General features: G+C 37.2%; 2 protein-coding genes across 5 annotated transcripts; one reads left to right on the top strand and one right to left on the bottom strand.

Moving 5' to 3' along the window:
- Positions 1-296: 296 nt before the first annotated feature.
- Positions 297-1,628, top strand: LOC663141 (cytochrome b5). Its single transcript, XM_969201.4, has 3 exons — positions 297-548; positions 628-830; positions 1,263-1,628. The coding sequence occupies exons 1-3, from the start codon at positions 441-443 to the stop codon at positions 1,342-1,344; spliced, it is 393 nt and encodes a 130-aa protein (XP_974294.1). The 5' UTR covers positions 297-440; the 3' UTR covers positions 1,345-1,628.
- Positions 1,616-19,957, bottom strand: Hr4 (Hormone receptor 4). 4 transcript variants are annotated; one of them, XM_008202916.3, is made up of 9 exons: positions 19,809-19,957; positions 19,601-19,757; positions 19,455-19,536; positions 7,900-8,004; positions 6,738-7,739; positions 5,837-6,450; positions 5,317-5,509; positions 5,122-5,261; positions 1,616-2,645 (listed from the first exon to the last, which is right to left on the bottom strand). In XM_008202916.3, exons 4-9 carry the CDS (start codon positions 7,997-7,999, stop codon positions 2,565-2,567), a joined length of 2,130 nt encoding a protein of 709 aa, XP_008201138.1. In that variant the 5' UTR covers positions 8,000-8,004; positions 19,455-19,536; positions 19,601-19,757; positions 19,809-19,957; the 3' UTR covers positions 1,616-2,564. The 4 variants fall into 4 exon arrangements, with proteins under 4 accessions (XP_008201138.1, XP_008201137.1, XP_974320.3 ...); XM_008202915.3 differs by having other exon boundaries at positions 19,601-19,857; XM_969227.5 differs by lacking the exons at positions 19,455-19,536; positions 19,601-19,757; positions 19,809-19,957 and adding an exon at positions 9,342-9,707.
- Between the last annotated feature and the right edge of the window lie 108 nt (positions 19,958-20,065).

The raw sequence follows: 20,065 nt of genomic DNA, 5'->3' as shown, positions 1-20,065 counted from the left end.
GCATTTGATTCATTACGAAGCAATTTTTCGGTGGTTTGATTGATAAGGGGGTCGCAGGGCCGGCCTTTGCCAGTACGCAGTTGAGCTTAGTCCGGCCCTGTCCATTTGCTTCAAATGCTAATTTTCGTGTTATAAATTAACCGGAACTTGTGGACCTGTTTGCTAAGTCCATACTCACGTTGCGCTCCCCTTATAGTTGGGTATAAGGTGAGGATTATTTAATTTTAGCCAAATTCTGCCGCTTGGGAATTCGGTCTGGTGCGCTTTCGCTCGTACGCCCGTCAATGACATACGTATTTGTCAATTGTCAGTGCAATTTTACAGCGTCAGTGGTCAAAGATCAAGGATTTTTATTAACAAATTCACCCAGAATCGCCTATTGACAGTTTAGTACAGTTCTCGTCGAAATAAAGTGAAAGGTGCTCCGTAACCCCTTCGAAATGACGACTCAATACAGCTTCGCCGACGTTAAAAAACACAACGACAACCAAAGCACTTGGATCGTCATTCACAACAACGTGTACGATGTCACGGAATTCCTCAACGAGGTAATTTCGGCCTTAATTTGGCTCTTTGGGCGCGGGGTACAGCGCGGGGCAAAGCTAACGACAGTGCACTTGATTGCAGCATCCGGGCGGCGAAGAAGTGCTTTTGGAGCAGGCTGGGAAAGACGGAAGTGAGGCTTTCGAAGATGTAGGTCATTCCAGTGACGCACGTGAACTCATGCAAAAGTACAAAATCGGCGAACTCATTGAAGCGGAAAGGAAACCGGTCAAAGAAAAAAATGTCGATTGGTCTAGCAGCTCATCCCAGTCGTCTTCGTCACAAAGGTGTGTTCATTGTTTCCGCCGCTTGCGTGATTGTTTCTGAATTTCGATAACTCGTTTTCGTGCAATTAGCGATTATGTAACTGATTCGCACTGCAATTATTACGTGGTTATTTTTAGAAAAATATGAAATAGTTCAGGTCTGATAATCAGCATTGCTAAATTAAACGCTTAGTAATGACGCGTAAACAAATGATATCTCGCGTGATTTTCGGTTTTTAAAAGCTAAAGTCATCGCAGATAAATAGTTTGATCTATCCCAACATTATGTCTTGTGTTGCGTTGATTAATTGTGTACTATGTACTCGGATTTTTACCAAACTGCGATTCTAGTATGCTGCGAAAAACAATTGCTAAGGTCACTTGATTGATAAGGACGACCCGAAATTGTGTCAGTTATCGCCCTTGTGTGGTAATGAAACTTTTGTTTTTCAGCTCGTTCAAGTCGTGGATTTTGCCCGTCACTCTCGGTCTATTGGCAACGATAATCTACCGCATCTACTTCCAATCACACTAAGACTAAACCGCCATTGGATTGTATTAAGTAAAATGCATTTATGGTTTTAGGGTTTAGTTGAAATTCGTAAATTAAATTAAATTGGGTTTTATTGTTACTTTGATTTTAATTAAGTTAGTTATTGTTAAGTGTCACATTTTCCGAGAGAGACTTGAATCCAATGGAAGACTTTTGATAAGGCTAAGAACGTAAATTAGTGTTACATCATTTAAGTATGTTGATTATGAAGAAGATATATATGTAAGAGTTTGTTTGGATAAATAAAACACACTTTACAATAATAATCAGCTTTATTTTCTAATAAACAAGCTCAGATAACCTTAATGTTAATTAACAAAATAACGGTAACTCAAGACGATGCATAATACATCAGGTAATCGTATGAATCTTCCCAAAAGAAGTAGTTTTTGCTGCAATGGTTTATTCTTTGTAGTAACGCGAAAGAAACAGTACGGGCACCAGCAAAATCTGCTTCGTTTGTTCTGTAAGTACAACTATGAATGGTTCGAGAATTTCATTAAGCCATCTTTCGAAATAAATATAAAAAAGTTGTATAGTATTCATATTGTATACATGAAAAGATTAATAGTCTTATCAAAACTCAAAGGAACGACAATTTGTACACATACTTGGTTGCACTGGTAACTTACGTACAAAATTGGCAGTCATAACATACGACATCGTATTTAGCCGTGCGGAAATGACCCATTTACCGCACGACTTGTCATATCAATTATTATTACATTTATTTTATATAATCATCTAATGTAAATATATAAGATATTTGATATTGTAACAGTGGCGCACCGCAAGCCGGCTTTTATTCCACCACGATGAGGAACTGTGATGTAAAGTGCTCTTTTCCTCACTTCCGGTACGCCATTTTACAACCAATAGAAGGCAACTTACTCAGACTTTTGTAGCGGTCATCCGCACACAGTTTAGTGCTTTAAAATCTGATTTTTTTCTCTTTTAGATCCAGTTTCAGTGATTACGATGCACTTTACATTTAAAATCATATAATTTATCTATTATACTCTTTTCCCTACATATACGCGTGAAGATAATTTACAATTAACATTTCATTAAAACATAAATATCAGATGTTTAACAAATTATATTAGGTGATTTCATGTCCGATCTATATGCACCGATTATATACATCTTTAGTTTTCTGTATAAATACGATTCTTATCTACACATTTTCTTGTACTCGTGTACTACCTCTGAATCGCCGAATTTAGGAGAAAAGGAACGTAGAACATTTTACTTTCTAGAAGAAGAGATGCCGCAGATTGTATCTGGAACAAACAAACCGTCAGACTTATTAAATAAGATCAAGGGTCATCAATGATACTTAACACAAAAACCATCTGATATAGGCAACCAAATATACTAAAAAACCACACCGGTGCGTATAGCTAGTTGCCTAACTTGGTGATCGCTTATCAAATTCCATTGATAGCGTAAAAATGTATCAATTTTGTTAAAATAAAACGGCATACAATTAGTCAAAAAAATACAAAAATGAAATAACGTGGCCAAAGGCATTTTTTTGTAAAAATTGCATTACAAAAAACTTTCTCCTTCGTGCAATCTAATAATGACGTTGCATTTTTCGCGTCGAATGGCGAATGCATAATTGGCGACACTCATAATTCGCTCGAATCTGTGCCTTTGCGATAATTTGTAACTGATTGGGTTTCAAAATGGAGCGTTAATTCCCACTCGAATGAAACAGCGATAATTCCGACCAGTCATTGCAACGCCCATATCGCACTTATCGCAATGGAAGTGGCACATTTTTACGGGAATAAAATAGATAAGCCTTTATGAATTTGTAAACACAAGGCCAGAAAGTGGCGCCTGTTCGCCAGTAGGGAGGCAAATCACTTGAAGCTCCTCCTCTGCCGCTCCTACCCGCCATTTTACACGATGCGTTAAAATGGCCCTCACCAAACACCGTTTCTCGGTTATTTCTCACTTTGTTTGCTCACTGGGTATACTAACGGTAATTACGCGAGGAGAAAAGCACGGCCTTGACCTTGACATTCGGATTTTTAAAATTATGAAAAGTTGAGAGAAAGGGAGTGTTGCGATTATTGCACGACCATCTGCACGAATGAAGTTGTTTCAAGAGGATGATTTTTTTTTGAGAGAGTGAATTGTTTTCCTTACATTATGGAAAGATTACGAAAGACGACGTTTCTAAAATAATTCATAACATTTCGACACTTATTTAATTAGAATTTTTTGTTGATCCGCTGTGGGTCGGGCAACTTTCACTTTTCGGGCAACAAAGAAAATAACTTTTCCCACCAATCTATTATTATATTTATTATTAGCAAACAATAACAAACAACTTTTTTCAATCCATTAACGGCGGAAACTTAATTCACTAAAAAGTTCCATTGACCGACAAATTAAAACACTGTTGATACAGTTTTAAAGATAATGACTATTCACTGTGTAACGATTGATTTTCGAAATTAGCACAGCTAGGGTTCCACTTTTTGTCTTGTATTTTTTTTAATTTAGAACTGCTCTGAGAGTTTTGTCAGACGTGGTAAAGTAACAGTACAAATCTCGTCGCTGTTTATGGAAGATTTTTCTTTTAATGCTTAGCTTTGAGTTGTTTGGAAAAATGTTTTTTGAATTTTATATAAATAAAACCTCTAAGAAAGGAAACAACGATTTTTTCGATATAATTCTTTATTTGCTGGCCGTGATATAAAAATGCTTTATACTTAGTACAGTTAACGAAACAGGAAATGTTTTCCCATTTTTTACGTTAATTTAAGATAAATAACTATAAAATTGCCTTGGAAACTGCGAACTTTTGCAGCACCTTTTAAGCATTTTTATTTAAGTTTTTTTTCAGAAAGGATACTGACAGAAATAAAATAAAAATAATTGCTGTTCGTGTGATATCGTGACCTGGGATTACCTAGGTACTTTTGTGGATTCTGTATGAAAGTCAGCTTTTCTGTGTTAATTAATGGAGTAAACAGAATCTTTTGTCAGAAATAATGCAGAAAATACACGTGAAAATATTAAAATTGAATACGCAGAGACATAGAGTTTGCCGAACACATTTCATTTTCAGATATGTTATGATTGTTTAAAGAGCTTTTTTCTGATTTTTGTTGATTATAAGAAAAAATACTTCCATGGTTCATAAAAGTACATACCTACCATTTTCGTGTTATAATTATTTGAAATACGCCCAGAATAAATGACTCAAAGAAATAAAATAAAAACTATTGTATTTCGTGAAATATCCAGACCTGTGATAAGGATTCTTTCTAGTCATCCCTAAATCACCATAGCTTGCAGAAAACCTAACATTTTTAATTTTTAGCATACAATTTGCCGAAATAAATGAAAATTTTATGTTTTTCTAACAAGCTACAGAAAATATTTATTTTTTCTTTGAAAATAAGATGACCGAAATATTTTGGCTATTTACGAAAATGCATAAGCAATTTTGCGTCTTTATTTCCGTTTTAAGTTTGGCACATTTGTCGCGTTCTATCGAAAATCCGTGTCATTTCCTTTGAAAATGGCATTCGTCATTGGTTTGCTCTTTCCGGCGAAGCCCACCGTTTCGCTTTTTACCGTTACATCAAATCTGAGTCATTCTAGGCCGCGCACACCATTCTCTCGAATTTCGCTTTCGTTCACTCTCTTTTAAAACCAGTGAATTTATCATCACACAGCTAATCGTCAAACTTTCACTCTGCCACGCTTCAATCACACAAGAAAGCCAAGACTTACCTCTGGTAATCTACCTAGTAAGTCTTGAAATCGCGTCGTTTGTTGAGGATACATATGTTGTGTGTAAACACGTAGGCACGTCATGTATCGCTCATGAATGCTCTCCAATTCACTATTACCGGAACTACTGGCAGGTTTAGCTGCAAACAAACACAATTTTTTATTGAAAATTAACGAAAATTATTATTGTAGTACCTTGATTTAACATTGTAATTACTTTAAGGCACACGTATTCTTCCATGGTTAGTTTTATCTGGCGAAACATTAATGTAACATGGGTTATTTTCTCGATCATTAGCCCAACGTCTTGCCGGAGCTGTTCTATCGTTATTTCTCGACCCATCATCGACGTCAGACAACTCTGTAATGTACACAGATTTGTCTCTACCTGAAATTATTCAGAGATTTATTTGTGACGAAAGGAAGTCGCTATCGCATAATTTCATTTTTGTGACCATGATTTTATAAAACGTCTAAAAACAAGGCTATTTTTAGGATCTTCTATTTATGTCGCGTATAGAGGCGGATACATAAATATTTGTTCCCTTATCTTATCTCTAATTTTTCCTGGATATTGCACTAGATTATACTAAAATATGAAACGTGAATTGGTTTTTTCGATAACCCACTTGAAGTTTTAAATAATTTGTCTCGACAGTTATCAATTTGGGTCAAATAAACGGGCATTGTCAATGACGGGGAAAATTGTATTTACCTCGTGGTTGAAGTCGGTCTTGATGATGGTAGTTAATTGGTCACCCGCTTTATGAATGGCCTGGTACGCCGATGTCGTAAGAACGAGAAGTTCATGCCACTTATGCGTTAAAAGTCTAGTATGAACTTCAACAGGTAGTTCTAAATAAAATGGAAGTCGTTTCGTCCATTGCACAAGTTTATAAACGATAGAATCACCGATATGACAAAGTTTCTCACTCAGGTCCGTATTATGATCTAATAAATCGTCCAAATTTTGTAAAGTTGCTATATCTTGAAATTCATCACAGTCTATAAGTGTTTTTATCATCGATAAAGAGTATTCTATTGAGAAATTACGGTCCCTCGAACTACTAACTGCACTGTCCAATCTCTGCCTTAAACGAACTACTTCACTCGGATTGGTTAACGCCGTTTTCAAAATGGTCCCGTTGACTAGGTTCGCTGGAATACTGGATGGTTGCTCCATCTTGAACTGTTGGCTCAAAATGTTCTTCTCGGCGGCTTTTGGAGGCTGCTTGCACGCGGGCTTTTTGTGCTTTTTGTATTTCACTTTGTATAGGTTGTACACGGCGCCGCTGTTCCTTCCACCAGGCATTCGGTCCTCTCGCACGGCTGCAAACAACAACAATTTCACCACAAAAACTAGCCCCCAAATTACCACCAAAAACGCACATCTTAAAATCTCATTCGGTTAAATTTATAGCACCATTATTGAGTCTTATTTTATTGTGTCGTGTGTTTTTTCATTTATTAAACTGTTTCTTAAAAAAACTAACATTTTATTACCGATATGTCCTGAAAAGTCAGTTTGGGTCGCAAAAATCGAGAACCGCTGGGATACAAAAACTTTCAACAAAACGCATATTTTTGTGTTGGTAGAAAAAATAGTGTGTACACACCTTGCAAAACCATTCCCTGCTCGATACATTTCTTGAACCGGCAATACTGACATCGATTCCTCTGGGCTTTGGTAATTTCGCAATTTCCATCCGCCACACAAGTGTAAACTCTTCTATTCTGCACCGTCCTCTTGAAGAATCCTTTACACCCCTCACACGTAATAATTCCATAATGCAATCCCGTGGCTTTATCTTCGCAAATCATGCAAATCATCGGTTGTTCCTCTTCTTCAGCTGCTTCTTGCGATTCACTCGTCGATTCCCCGACATTCTTCTCCGCCCCCGAAGTGTAAACCGGGGGCGGCGACGACAAATTCAGCGGTGTTTGACTCAACGGAAGCTGCCTCAAGTCCCCCGCCCACAGTCTCTCCATGTTGAGCGGGGCGGCGGCAAAGTGTGCCGTGGAGGGCGCCTGCGGGGGCACATTCCTCGCAACGGGCCGGATCCGGTCCTGTCCCAAGTTGAGCAGCATTTGGGCGGCACTCTCCTCGGGGGCGGACCCCCAGGACGTGGTGGCGTGGGGCGGCGTTTCGGGCTGCGACCAGATCATGGTTCGGACGCCGCCGGCCTCCCCCATGATGACGGTGGGGGTCTGTCTGGCGGGGGCGGCGCCCGGGGGCCGTGCAGGGCTGCCACCGATGAGCTCGGGCTTGACGCCGTTGATGCGCTGCTTCCACAGGGGGCTGATGATGACCGAGCGGGGCTCGGGGGGCGCCATCCCGGGGCTGTGCGGGGAGCTGTGGGGCCGCGGGGGCTGGCGGGGGCCGGCGGCAGGCGCCGGCAGCGGGGGGCTTTGCGAGCGGGGCAGGGGGCGGATCACGCCCCCGCCGTCGAACACGCCGGAGTCCTCCAGCCGGCTGGAGACGCTGTCCAGGGTGGGCTCCGGGGGGTGGTGCGGGGTGGAGTCGGGGCTGGGGGGGCTCACGACCGCCTCGGACATTTTAGGAGATGAAGGGCTGACGAGATCTGGCGATGATGTGCTAGTATCGGCGACAGATTCGCCTAGAAGCGGACAGAGACATTGCCTAAAAGCAAATTTTGCTGATGGCTGCCTACTCTAATTTTGTTCAAAAGCGACTTAGAGTACTTTTGATTTTTGATTATGAATTGTGGGGTGGGTTGTTACTAAGCTAGTGAGGTGAGAGGGTGGCTAGGGGCGTACCGTCACTGCTGCAACGTGAATCCACTTTTCTTCGCTTCAGTTTCAGGTCCTGGAAGAGGCTCATCTTGTCGAGCTCACACGGGGCACGCGTAAGGGTCATAATTCCTGAAAAAAAATATTTTCACTAAAAATAAGAGACATTGGCCAAATAGGGGAAATTAAAGTACCGTTTACTCCGCCAATGTGTACGCTACCACAACAAAAACATCTATCGAATAAAAAGTCAAAACAATCGAAAATATAAATCTGACGCTCTTATTCACATATTTACATCATCCTCGCAAATAAATAATGCAGATAATAATTAGAAGTTTAAGCCTTGCGCTAGCACGGCACAAAATTATTTTGATTTCTACTGTCGTTAGAACTGATTTTTTAGACTTTTTTAAACGACGCAAAGTCTAACGCACCACGTGATGTTAAAGGCTACAAGGACCGCAGAAGGATTAAGGCCTCAAACTTTTCCTTCGGGCCCTCGGTTTATATACGAACTTTTTAAAACTCCCGAATATATCTACGTAAAAAATTCACTTTTGGAATTTTTAGTATAATCTACCGCGAACAATAAATATTTTTGCAATGTAAATATAGTTTTGATCACTTGTCTCTGCCCAATATTGTATTTAAAAAAATGACAATAAATTTAACAAGTGTAACCTACTTATAATTATAGAAATATCATTATAGCGCAAAAATTGGCTCCAGTTTTAAAATAGGTATTTTCCTCCATTTTTTTAAACACAAACGAAAAGTCGGAACCTTTCTGCCTTCCAGACTTTTGGTGCGCACTGTGTATAATTTTTTCCCACCTTGAAATATAAATCTGAGACTTTAATCCTGGAAAAATCGAACCTCCTTCAAAATACTTTTGTCTACTTTATTGGGTGTTTTCAGACCAATGGGAAGTACTTGTTACCCCTTATCATTTATCTTTTATTAAGGACGAATTTTTAAGATTTTTAGATAAGAATAAAATATTTTGTCAATATGTTTGCGGGTCTTGCGGTTTGTTACCACACCTTTCCAAGGTTCCATTGAGTGGTACCTACACCAAAAAAATACTAAACAAAAGTTGAATAGCATTAACCTCGTGTCGCAATTTTGTTTTGCTTGAATCGAGGGATTCATAAAATATTTGATTGACAAATTCCAACCATTCTTCAACTAGCATCTCTAAAATTAGACCCACTACTCGCAAACGATAAATATTTCAAAGAAAAATACATTTAGCATCTGCCAGCCCGTGAGTCAGCCATGGTTCAAAAACCAGAAAATTTTAACCCTGATGATTAACGCTTTGAAAGGTCATGGTTGTCGCGAATTTCCCTCACGTGACGTCACTAGTGACCTTATGCCAAAATTTTCTTACATAACGCGGGGAATGGAGGCAATGTACCCTCGGTAAACATTTGTTGAGGTGACGAAAATCGAGAAAATCTCACCTAGCGAGGACATTTTTTCGCATCAAGCGATCAAAAATCGGTCATAATCCCTCATAGGCCACTCACTGGTCACCGAGCGACCGCGTTCACTAACGGTAAAAGTTGTACTACAGAAACAGCTACAATCCAGGTACAAAGTAGGGCACGAACTATCCGACTGCACTAGCTGCACTAGTCTGATAGTGTAGAGTGGGGCCGCGGCCATCTTCAGCATCGCAAGACGGCTCTCTCCATCAGTCCTGAAAGGCCGCTCGCACTCACAGGAAGGACAATGCTTACGCAAGAGGTTGTTCACCTGAACTGTGCGAAAAAACGACGGTTTCACTTCGAAGAGAAAGTTGACCTACATCACCTCAACGGTAAAAGTATACGCTTTATGTAAAATGGTGGACGCTACCGACGCTATGGCCGCTATGGAAAGCCGACAATTTCACTTTCGGATATTATACACGCCGTTTCCTGCTTTCTCTCTTTTAATAACAATCTGATGTTGCGGCCTGGCCCGGAGTTGAAGTCTCCGAATTACGCAACCAATTCGCTGGTACTGCTGCTGAGCTGAGTGATAACACGGAGGTCACTATCTGGTCGGAAGGAGGAACTGACGGAAGTGATTTTTTGCACGAGAGTTTAGATTGGATTTATTTTCTGGTTGACCCTCAGCGATACTTTGCTGAGTTTCGAGGACTTGCAGGATTTACTGCGCACAAGGGGACCGACTTGATATTCTAATTTGGACATAATCCAAGATTTCGATGCGAAAAGTTGCACAAAAAATACAACACTGAATCGATTTTAACAACAATAAACAAAAGAATTGTGACGAAACCACTTCATAACGCCAAATTTTCAATAGTAATTGATTCAATTTTTGTGCTTGACCCGGAATAATGCCATGAGAAAACTTTTTCCCACATGTTATTGCTTAAATAATACCTACTACTTCAAATACCTAATTTGTTGTCCCAAGTTTTGACGAAGATTTAATAAAACATCTCGTAGAAAATGATCTCTGATTGGAAATTACGAGGATATTATTAGGTACAAAGTTTTCCGTTTACTTTAGTTTATAGAATAATACAATCATAGAATCATCATTATTTTACTCCATTTGTAGTTGTAATAGATATTTAAAAAATACTACAATAGAACTTCTGTAAACTGGTAAGTGAGTAAAAATAAAATATTTATTTTGAAAAAAATCAATTTTTTTGAATTATACCTTATAGGTATACCTTTATACCTACCTACCAAATATTAACAAAAATAGTAAAAACGGGTAAAAAACAGTAACAATATTAAATTTGTAACTAGATAGGATAAAAAAACACACAAAAAATAACTTTAATCTTTAAACTATAATTTTGATTAAATATTAAAATTAAAAAAAATAGTTTTGAAATCATTTTTATAAATATAAATATTACGACACCCTTTACAAATGGGCTATTATTTAACACCCCATCACGAGAAGGACGGTCAAGACATCTCTTCTCTCTCTGCTGTATTATTTTATTTCACCATTCACTGATTTTCAAGAATTGTTGAACCTTTCTTAAGGAAGTGTTTTCCTGTTGCAAACAAAAGCAAACTATTCTTTCTTTTTTTAAGCCGGAAGATGTCTAATTGCGCCACTTTCTTTCTCTTGATTTAAGAAATTCTCGACTAATGCGAAAAAAGCGTGTAAAAAATCTCGAATTCCTGGAGCATTCCATAAGTGCAGCTGGTGCACGCTGCGTACATTATCATTGCCGTTGGCTGTACTCTGGATTTTTGCTTTGGTAATTGAGTCAACACTTTCAGTTTTATTTTCTTTTTATTACACGAAGTAAAAATTGAAGTTTTATTTTCGACTAATTAACATGTGTAAGATAAAATGTCGCCATAAAGTGGTTAATTGATAATAAATTCAGTTTGAAACAGTATGCAGCGGAATAATTATGCGAATAAATAAAATTTGCTCTTGTGTTATGTGAACGTTATATAATTTCCCTCCTTTCTAAACGCCGTCTAAATCTCGTCGATTTCCCATAAACCTTTGCAAATAATTCGAAATCGCTCATTGTTTTCGTCCGTTCTTCCGGCTTAGTTTTTTTCCATCTCCGAATTTGTCGCTCTCCTTCGTCCGGGTCATTTTGCAGGAACTAAACTTAGAGAACCAAACCGAAAAACTCAGTCTTGTGCAATATTTGGCATGCTTTCACCGGGCCTCGACAGGCTTTGATTTCATGCAAAGGTGAAAATTTCTGCATGGTCAGGAGGCTGCCGATGATGCAACAAATTTGGAAAATTTTCACATAGAGCGAATTTGTGATTGGCTGAGTATAGAATGTTGAGAATCCCACCACACGACCTTACATTTCGATTTCAATGGGAACGCTGCTCTCACATAGCAATGACCCGCATCTAGGACAAATGTTGCAATCCGGACGCCATTATAGAAGCTATTATTTGCAGTTACAGAGTTAATATTATACACAAATGAAATTTAGGACGATCGTTTTAGATTCGTTGCGCGGTAAATTCGAGAAAACTTAAGAGACTTACGAGCACATGTTCAATCCTGGATTATTATGTAACGCTCCGACAAAAACAACAGCCGTACTTTGAGACTATATTTAACACGAATTTTACAATCGGAGAGGAGTTTTACAGCGGACGCCATACTCACGAACCACTGGCTGCTGAAGCTGAAGGGATTACGCCCCTTTTCAAACGAGGGGTGGACCACAAAGGCCCTAACCGGTCGCTGACTCATCAATCAACGATTTGACACACAAATATCCATTTTAACAAATCAGATAAACTCCAGAAAACTTTTCGAAATTTTCTATACCATTATTTTATTTCATTTTATTTCACTGACAAATTTATCATTCCACGAAGCAAGCTAACTAGAGCAGGAATTATTATTTTAACATTAATTAAAGTAGGTATTTTTTAACTTATCTTTCTGTATTTTTATTTAAAGACACTGGATTTGTTTATCCAATTATTAAAATAATACCTATCTAATAAGTAGGTACCTACATTAAAAAATGAACAACTTACTTCTGTAAGTTGGAAGTTTTGTTGGAATGAAATTTCAAATCAGGAAAGTTTTTGCTATTTTTTTTGAGTTTTTGGTTTCATTTTGTACACATAGGTATATTTTTTTTCGTTTAATTTAAAAATTTATTTATCAAAACGAAATAATTTACGTGTTTTTTAACAACTCGTAAGAAAAAAAAGTAAAAAAAAGAAAAAGGTAGGTACTTTTTTGAAAAAATATTTTTTCCATTTTCGAAATACTTCTGGATTTGGTGTAGGTTTATAAAGTACCTTCACCTTCATATGTTCTGATTAAATAAACACAAATTACACAATCCAAATAGAATTTGGATTTACCTCTCATTAAAAAAGGCGAAAGAATAATTTCTCTTTCGTAACTTTACGAACTGCAGTAATTTTTTCTATGTTTTTAATTTTTTTTGCTAATTAAGCAAAATTTTAACAATTGTTCAAATTTTATTAAATTCCGTAAAGGAAAACTTCTTATTTGTGTGTTTTTGTACCGACAAATGGTTACAGAATTTTAGTTACATTAAGAAAAAATTTACTTCTTATTATTTTTCTTTTTTCAATTTGTCTATTTTTTTTGAAATTTGAAAAATCGTAAGAAGGTAAAAATACGTATTAGAGGAATTTTTTTATCGAGGCCGAGATTAAAAACACGTCGTAAATGGAAAATCAGTTTATTTTCTCAAACATGTTTTAAAATCTTTATAAATGTGGTAGGTTTTACGACAAAAGTTTAAAATACCTCTGTCTAATATAGGTACGTATTTAATAAATATGCGTATACAAAAATTGAAATGAAAAAAAAATTGTAATCGAGTTCGTACGGGAAAATGTATTGTTGATTGCATTTTACAGGCGCAGACCCTGTAAAGTTATATTAAAAAAACTGGTCTGCAAAAAAGGTAATTTTTAAAGAAAATTAATCATACAATAAATTTAAGTACTCAATTAAATTTAAGGTCTCAGAGAAATTGATCTTAGCGCCTTGTTTTTGTAAATTCATTTCAATCAGTTACTGAGACAATTGCTGAGATATTTGGCTCCCCATCTTCACGTGTTTTTACAGCAGAAAGTGCTGCTCAATTTTTCATTTAGCAATCATGTGATTAAAAGAATTAAAAACCATTTCCATTGACTTCTGACCATGAAATTTTCTGTTTGGTTTATCCAACCTTAAACGAATCATTGACGAGTATCTGTTATAAAACTTGATTTATCTCAAAAATTTCAGTTTGTTTTTAGTCAAACGTAATTCACTGTGAAATAAAACAGAGAATTGTAAAAATGAGCAATGGATTTGTTTTACCACCGATGGAAATAATCGATCGTTTACACAATTTGTTCCGTAAACGTAAGACTGTGATATGACTAGCCTTACGTAACGTTAAATTAAGTCTTGACAGGTAACAGGTGACAAGTGCAGTATTAGAAAATATATAATTGTTGTCGAAGATAAATGTAATAAGTGGCAATAAAACAGTATTTCCTGAATTAGAGAGATACGTAAAAATAGAGAAATGTTTTGGCACTTTGGTATTGGTATTATTTTTTGTGATAAAATTTCCACAATAATAAGGAAACAATTGCGTGGTGTTATTCCGAGAACAAATTTCGTAAAAAGTGATCATCGAAAAAATTGAGTGATAAGCCGGTCTAAGGATGTTTGTTAGAAAATAGTTGTGTTTGAGAAGGTTGCCTATTTAGTCATTTTATTTACAAGGAAACGATAACCTTGGGCGATTATTTGTTGATGTTATTGTTTTATTAAAAGCGAAAAAATCGAAATTTATTTACATACGGCGCCAAGAGCGTCCAAATTATGATCGCATAATAAAGATTAATGCTACCCCTTTTGCGTCCACTTCGGAAAATATAAAAACACCGACCTCGAGAAGTTCAACAAACTATCAACGACGTAAATTTCTACGTGGATAAAAATATCTCGTTTTTACGCTCGCTGAATAAGATTTTTCTTATTGTTCTTATTGCACGATTTTGGCTGTTTATCGCAACTTTCTATTCAGTTTTATTTCCTCTTTTCCGCGCAATTATCTAACCACTAATGGATTTTTCCCCAGCTTTCTCCACACTTTTGTCGAAATATTTCAGTAGTGACCCTGACAGGGCACCGCTCAATTCCCGCGAACTTTGAAACTTTCTAAAAGTAAAAGTTTTTTCGTTTATGTAATTATTTATCGGCCCGGTTTCTGCAGGTCTTTGTCAGATGATAATTTGAAGTTTAATGCTAATTATTTGCATCAGATAGCACGGGGCCAATGCCCTCCATGCCGTGACGAAATTTACGTCTTTACATAAATTATACTCGCGGGCATATATTTTTAAACTGTTTTCTTATGCAACAATAACATTTTCAAGAGAAGGGTCATATTCGCCAATGGAATTTTATTGCGAATTCAATGCCAAATTTACTTTCGGATTTTTTACAGAGATTAGGGGACCTTTTCGTGGACGAATGATCGATCGACGCGCCAAGTGCAAGAGGTCGACGCTGGAATCTTCAAACGCCCAGTAGAAAAAAGTTTACAATTTTTTTATTATGAGCCAATTTTTCTAACATTTGGGGGCTAACTTCGTCTATTTGTGTGTTGTTTGTCACCAACAGGCTTTAATTATTTTTAGGTTGTTTTTAATTTAGTGTGAGAGCTTGACTAATCGAATGGAACTTAAAAACATCCCAAAAATGTGGAGAAACCCAATTAAAAACTATTTTTTTCCTAATGTAACTTAAATTCTGTAGGTATTTGTCGATATAAAAAGATACAAATGAGAAATTTTCCTTTTATATCAGCAAAAATTGATCAAATTTTTCGTCAGAAAAAACAATTAGTTTGATAATTTAAAAGATAAGAGGTAGAAAAAAATAGGGGAAAAATTAAACGCTAAGTACAGTAAAAATCGTAAATCCTAGGTATAAAATAATAAACGTTAGATGGAAATACCTAACTCTAAGTGAAAATAATAATTTCTATGTAAAAATAATAAACGGCCTGTAAAAAAACTATCTAGGACTAAACACAATTTTTGATGTGAAGTTCCGACTAACTTTAAAAATCGAGTTTTTTTTAAAAGATAGAATGGACAAAACACAGTGGCGTGGTTAGTAAGGGGAAGTAAAAAGTGTATAGTTGCCCCTCATAGCATTTCATAGCTGACTCTAGCAACCATTTCTGAATATTATAAAAAAAGGAAAAAAATCTGCAAACAAGTTTTTGTAACGTGTGGGTATGTAAATTATAGAAGTTGTAAAGGGTGTGAATTATAATTGGCTTTTCAAAGTCACGTGACTCTATACCACAAAACTGAGTGGTGCTTTGCCTCACCATCACGTGACGATTTGTGAATTTGTAAAGATTTTGAAAAAAAACTTAAAACTGTTCAGCCCTGAACCGCCCCATCCCACCTGCTGAAAAATCGAATGACCTTTGCAATTTTGAGGGTCTTTGTTTCTCATTTCAAGGGCACGTTACGTCATAGGACGCGGCACTTAGCCTTCCTGACATAGTAACGCTGACAATGCTACCAACCGAGTCATACAAGGACGACAAAAATCCTAGGAACATGTGACCATCAACGCGATGCACTTCCGTCATCCCGTGACCTCAATGAAATTAAATTAAATTAAGCGATAATTCGTAATCGTCGTCGTTTATTTTCGACCGAGTCCCGTTTCAACGGAATACCCGAATAGTTTAAATTTTAAATCGATAAAAAAATAATTAATTTCAGTAACGGAAAACGCGTCTTACGGAAAGTGACTCGACACGGTCATGTTTTGAGGACGTACAATGACCCCAACAGTTCTGCACCGCAAACGGAATGATGCGTCAAAGCTGCTGCTCGTGCGGCGCTTTACGTAAAATCTTCGCCCGTTCCCAGCCAACTCGAATCAAGAACTTTGCAGTTTCCTGCATTCGTAAATGTCGCGATTTATGTAGACCGCGGGGTTTTTTGCGTTTCCGGTCCGTTTGATTAGAAAGGGCGCAAAGCTGGGGAAAAAATCGCAACCGCAAGCATCATTCAGTAATTGCAAGCACCATAAGGAAGAGCACTGAGTGAAAGTTACAGTTTGAATAGTCTGTCGTGACTAGAAACCTTACGGCATACTTCAACGTCTGTGAGCAATAGTGAAACGAGTGAAAGTGTTAATGCTGAACTACACTTACGTAAAGATGACTTTGCTCCGATACACTGTCCACCCTTCCGGGTTACAACAACCCCTATTTGTTACGCACAAATAGATTGAGGTCGGAATAAATTCGAAAAAACCACAAAGTTCACCAATCGATTATATTCGTCACCTGCCCCATATAGATAAATTGATAAATATGTAATCAGCCACATGTGTTTTACATTGATTTCAATACGAAATGGGCTCGATTTTAATTCACCGACTGGTTTTACAATTTTTTCCCCTTCGTGTCACGAAGCAATGAACCACCTCAAATTCCCAAATTAATGCAGAAGGGAAAGTTTCCCGTGCAAAAGTCATTGTCTTCTACTTTTTTCACGCCGGCCACGTGGACTCCATAATGCTATTTTTGTAATCGGGCTCTTCGACATCGCTTGGCAAAAATCGAACCGATGGTCACTCTACACCAAGATAAATAAAAAATTCCCAGAAATAAGCGGGAGGAGCCGAGACTTTCCAGACGAAAAGCGACGCAGCTGGTGAAAAAATTCGACCACAGGAAATAATCGACTTTTTAAAGCGGCAATCAGTTATTTTGACTACTTGATAAGTCTGGAAACTCCAATTTTGTGAAATATGAAATTATCTTTCAAACTGGGTCACACTGTTCCAACAAAGAAACATAAACCTAATCGTTGAGACTCATTTTGTTGTAACGATTTTGTCGTGATTAAATCGAAATAAAAACCTGGTCAAGAATACCGACTTTGGAACGATTTAGAGGCCTACAAAGTGCATGAAACGCTATTAGTTTGATTTTAAAGTGTTTGACTTTGCCGATTTTTGCCGAATTTTTGGACGATTTCTGGCGGATTTATCGGGCAATAACTCCGAAGTTATTAGCCGCAACCCCATTAAGTGTATTATCGTTGAAAAGCTCTTTTAATTACCTATCAATTAAAAAAAAGATTATTGTCTATGGACTTATATTTTTGGAGAAAATTGCCAAAAGAAAAAATAGGTAATTTGATAATTTTTACAATTTGATAATGTGAAAACTATCCTGAAGATTGCAATTTCCTCGACGCCAGACGATTCCCCGGATCATTTTACATAAGTTTGTATCAAAGTAGTTCCACTTTTTCGAATGGTTTTGAGGTAATTGAGAAAATAAAAAAAATAAAAAATCTTCAAATCAGCGTTCGAAAAGTCACAAATGGAAAAAAGTCGATTGTTTTAAAGTTATTATGTTTGATTTTTCCCGTTTTTGTCGAGATATTTGTCAATTTTCGGTACCCGGAGCATTTATCGGGCAATAACTCCGGAACTCTTATACGTAATCCACTTAAGTTTAGTGGAAAGATCTTTTAATTATCTATTTTTTTCAAGAAAATCATTGTTCTCCGACTAATAGTTTTCGGGGAAATAGGAAACCATAGCAAAAATAATAAAAATTTAAAAAAATAAATCTTAAAAACTATCAAAAGTTTGGCGATTTTTTGACGTCAATTGATTCCTCGTACCGTTTCATATATAGCTGCATCAACATAGTTCTACTTTTTCAAATAGTTTTGGCGTAATTGAGAACAGAAAAAAAATTGAAAATTTAAAAAATGAAAAATTATAAGACTTAGAGCAAAAATTAAAAAAAACATCAAAATGCTTCTACAATTATCTATGAAAACCCGGAGCCTCCATGCAAACGCTCAGGCTATATACACAGGTATTTTTTTTTCTAAAAAAAAATCATAACTCAAAAACTAATAAAGCAAACTGGTTTATTCCAGCGAATCTACGGTTCATTTTACGTATTATAAGTTACGTACTAAGCTGTTCTACGAAATTTATTTTTTTGAAAAGTGCCTACAATTCTCTCTCTCTCACTAGGCCTAGATTTTTAACGATCTTAGACTTCCTTTTTTTGGAAAATTATGTATTATAGAGCATTTGAAACTATTCAATTGTATTCAGCGCACAATTTTACGTCTGGTAAGCTATATTTGAAAGGTTCTTTGCGAATTAAAGTTCGAGAATTTTTAGGATTTTTGATAGAAAACTCTAAAAACTCAAGAAAATCTTTTTTTCTCAAACTCGCTCCAAGTCTAGTAGACAATCGTACCGATTCTCATAAAATGTAAATTCAAATTTACAAAAACTGGTAAATTAGACTTGACGTTCCTACGTTCATGAGCACGTTTTTATTTAGACTCTCGATACATTTTGGGTATCAGTTAATGAACTTTCCCTTTTTTCTGTTTCTAAACAAGCAATTATTTGCATTATTAATGAGATAAATGATCCGTAAACAAATATTTTCGTTATTTATTTGTTTACAGCTTCTATCGAGTTTTTTCCCAATAATCAAAATAGATTTATTTCCCACATTGGGAGTGTCACAATTTTCGCACCTTGCGTTGCAAAATGCCTCAAATGACATTAAGAAACCGCTGATGTCATAAATTGAAAAAAAAATGAAAAAGAAATTTTCAGTTTATTGACCCGGAGTCATTCACACTGTCCAAAAACTGATAAGTTTTATCAAAATATTCACGAGCGCAAAGGTGGTTGAACGCCTTTATAAATAGCCCAGCTTTATGAATTAAATATTGATCGCGCGCGTTGACGAATTGTGGCATTTTTCGCTCACTTGCACTCCGGTTACGCAACATAATTTTCAATAAATAAACTTTCGATCAATTAAAAAGTGTAATAACAAAATTAGAAGTTGCAATGACATTTGCTCATTTCGAATTGACTGCGCAAGTCGTGTAGACGCCCACCATTACTGACCTACATTAAGCGAGGTTGATGACCTTTGAAAGCTCAAACACAATCGACTGAAAAATGATGCTATGCTACGTACTTTGGCGAAGCAAAAAAATCGATTTTTGGGAAAAAAAACTCACATTTTTTTCGGCACTCTGATTCGCTGGGTGTTTGGCAATCGAGTAATCCGGGAAGCGGGGTTTCATGGGTCGCTAGATAATTCTGCAAAGTTAGAGAGATCAAGGGGGCTGTTCGACGGGCGCTTGTCGCGTCTCCGGGACTTTACCTTGGTCCAGCGTGTAGTTCCATCGTGAAAGCGAAAGCTCTTTCAACTGTTATCACTGCACACCGGCACTTGTACGTAATAACAAACCAAGTTTTCGCCACTCGACGCTGCGCGATTTTTGGAAAATTTCGGAAAAAAGCCGACTTTGTTTAAGAATCTGAAATATGAAATAAGTACCATGAATTAAGGACACCATGTACGAGAGTACATTGCTGCTGTGTTCGCCGGGACTGCGCGGGTTGAATGACCTGTGGCTTACACACTGCTGGTGGGGGGACACGAGAATTTCGCCGCGCGCTTACTGCATCTCGTTTCCGCTTCCATGTGACGTTCGCCACCAGGTGGTGCTCGCCGGGGAAGGTGTCGGGACTCCGGGGGCTCCGGGCCGATGCCTTCTACGATTCAAAAAGCCACAATCGGCTCCGGGGCCCAGTGCGCATGCCGGGAAGTAGAACCGCTCTCGCA

The sequence above is a fragment of the Tribolium castaneum genome, chromosome 4 (genome assembly GCF_031307605.1).
Source record: "Tribolium castaneum strain GA2 chromosome 4, icTriCast1.1, whole genome shotgun sequence".
NCBI lineage: Eukaryota > Metazoa > Arthropoda > Insecta > Coleoptera > Tenebrionidae > Tribolium > Tribolium castaneum.
Note: the sequence above shows the minus strand (reverse complement) of the source record. Positions and strands in the feature narration are given on the sequence as shown.

Coding starts and splice junctions, on each gene's coding strand:
- Hr4 (XM_969227.5), bottom strand. Junction 6,451..6,737: donor GCAGGGAATGGTTTTGCAAG/GTGTGTACACAC, acceptor TGTTGTTTGCAG/CCGTGCGAGAGGACCGAATG. Junction 5,510..5,836: donor AGACCGACTTCAACCACGAG/GTAAATACAATT, acceptor GAATAATTTCAG/GTAGAGACAAATCTGTGTAC.
- LOC663141 (XM_969201.4), top strand. CDS start 441: ATGACGACTCAATACAGCTTCGCCGACGTTAAAAAACACAACGACAAC. Junction 549..627: donor TCACGGAATTCCTCAACGAG/GTAATTTCGGCC, acceptor ACTTGATTGCAG/CATCCGGGCGGCGAAGAAGT. Junction 831..1,262: donor CAGTCGTCTTCGTCACAAAG/GTGTGTTCATTG, acceptor TTTGTTTTTCAG/CTCGTTCAAGTCGTGGATTT.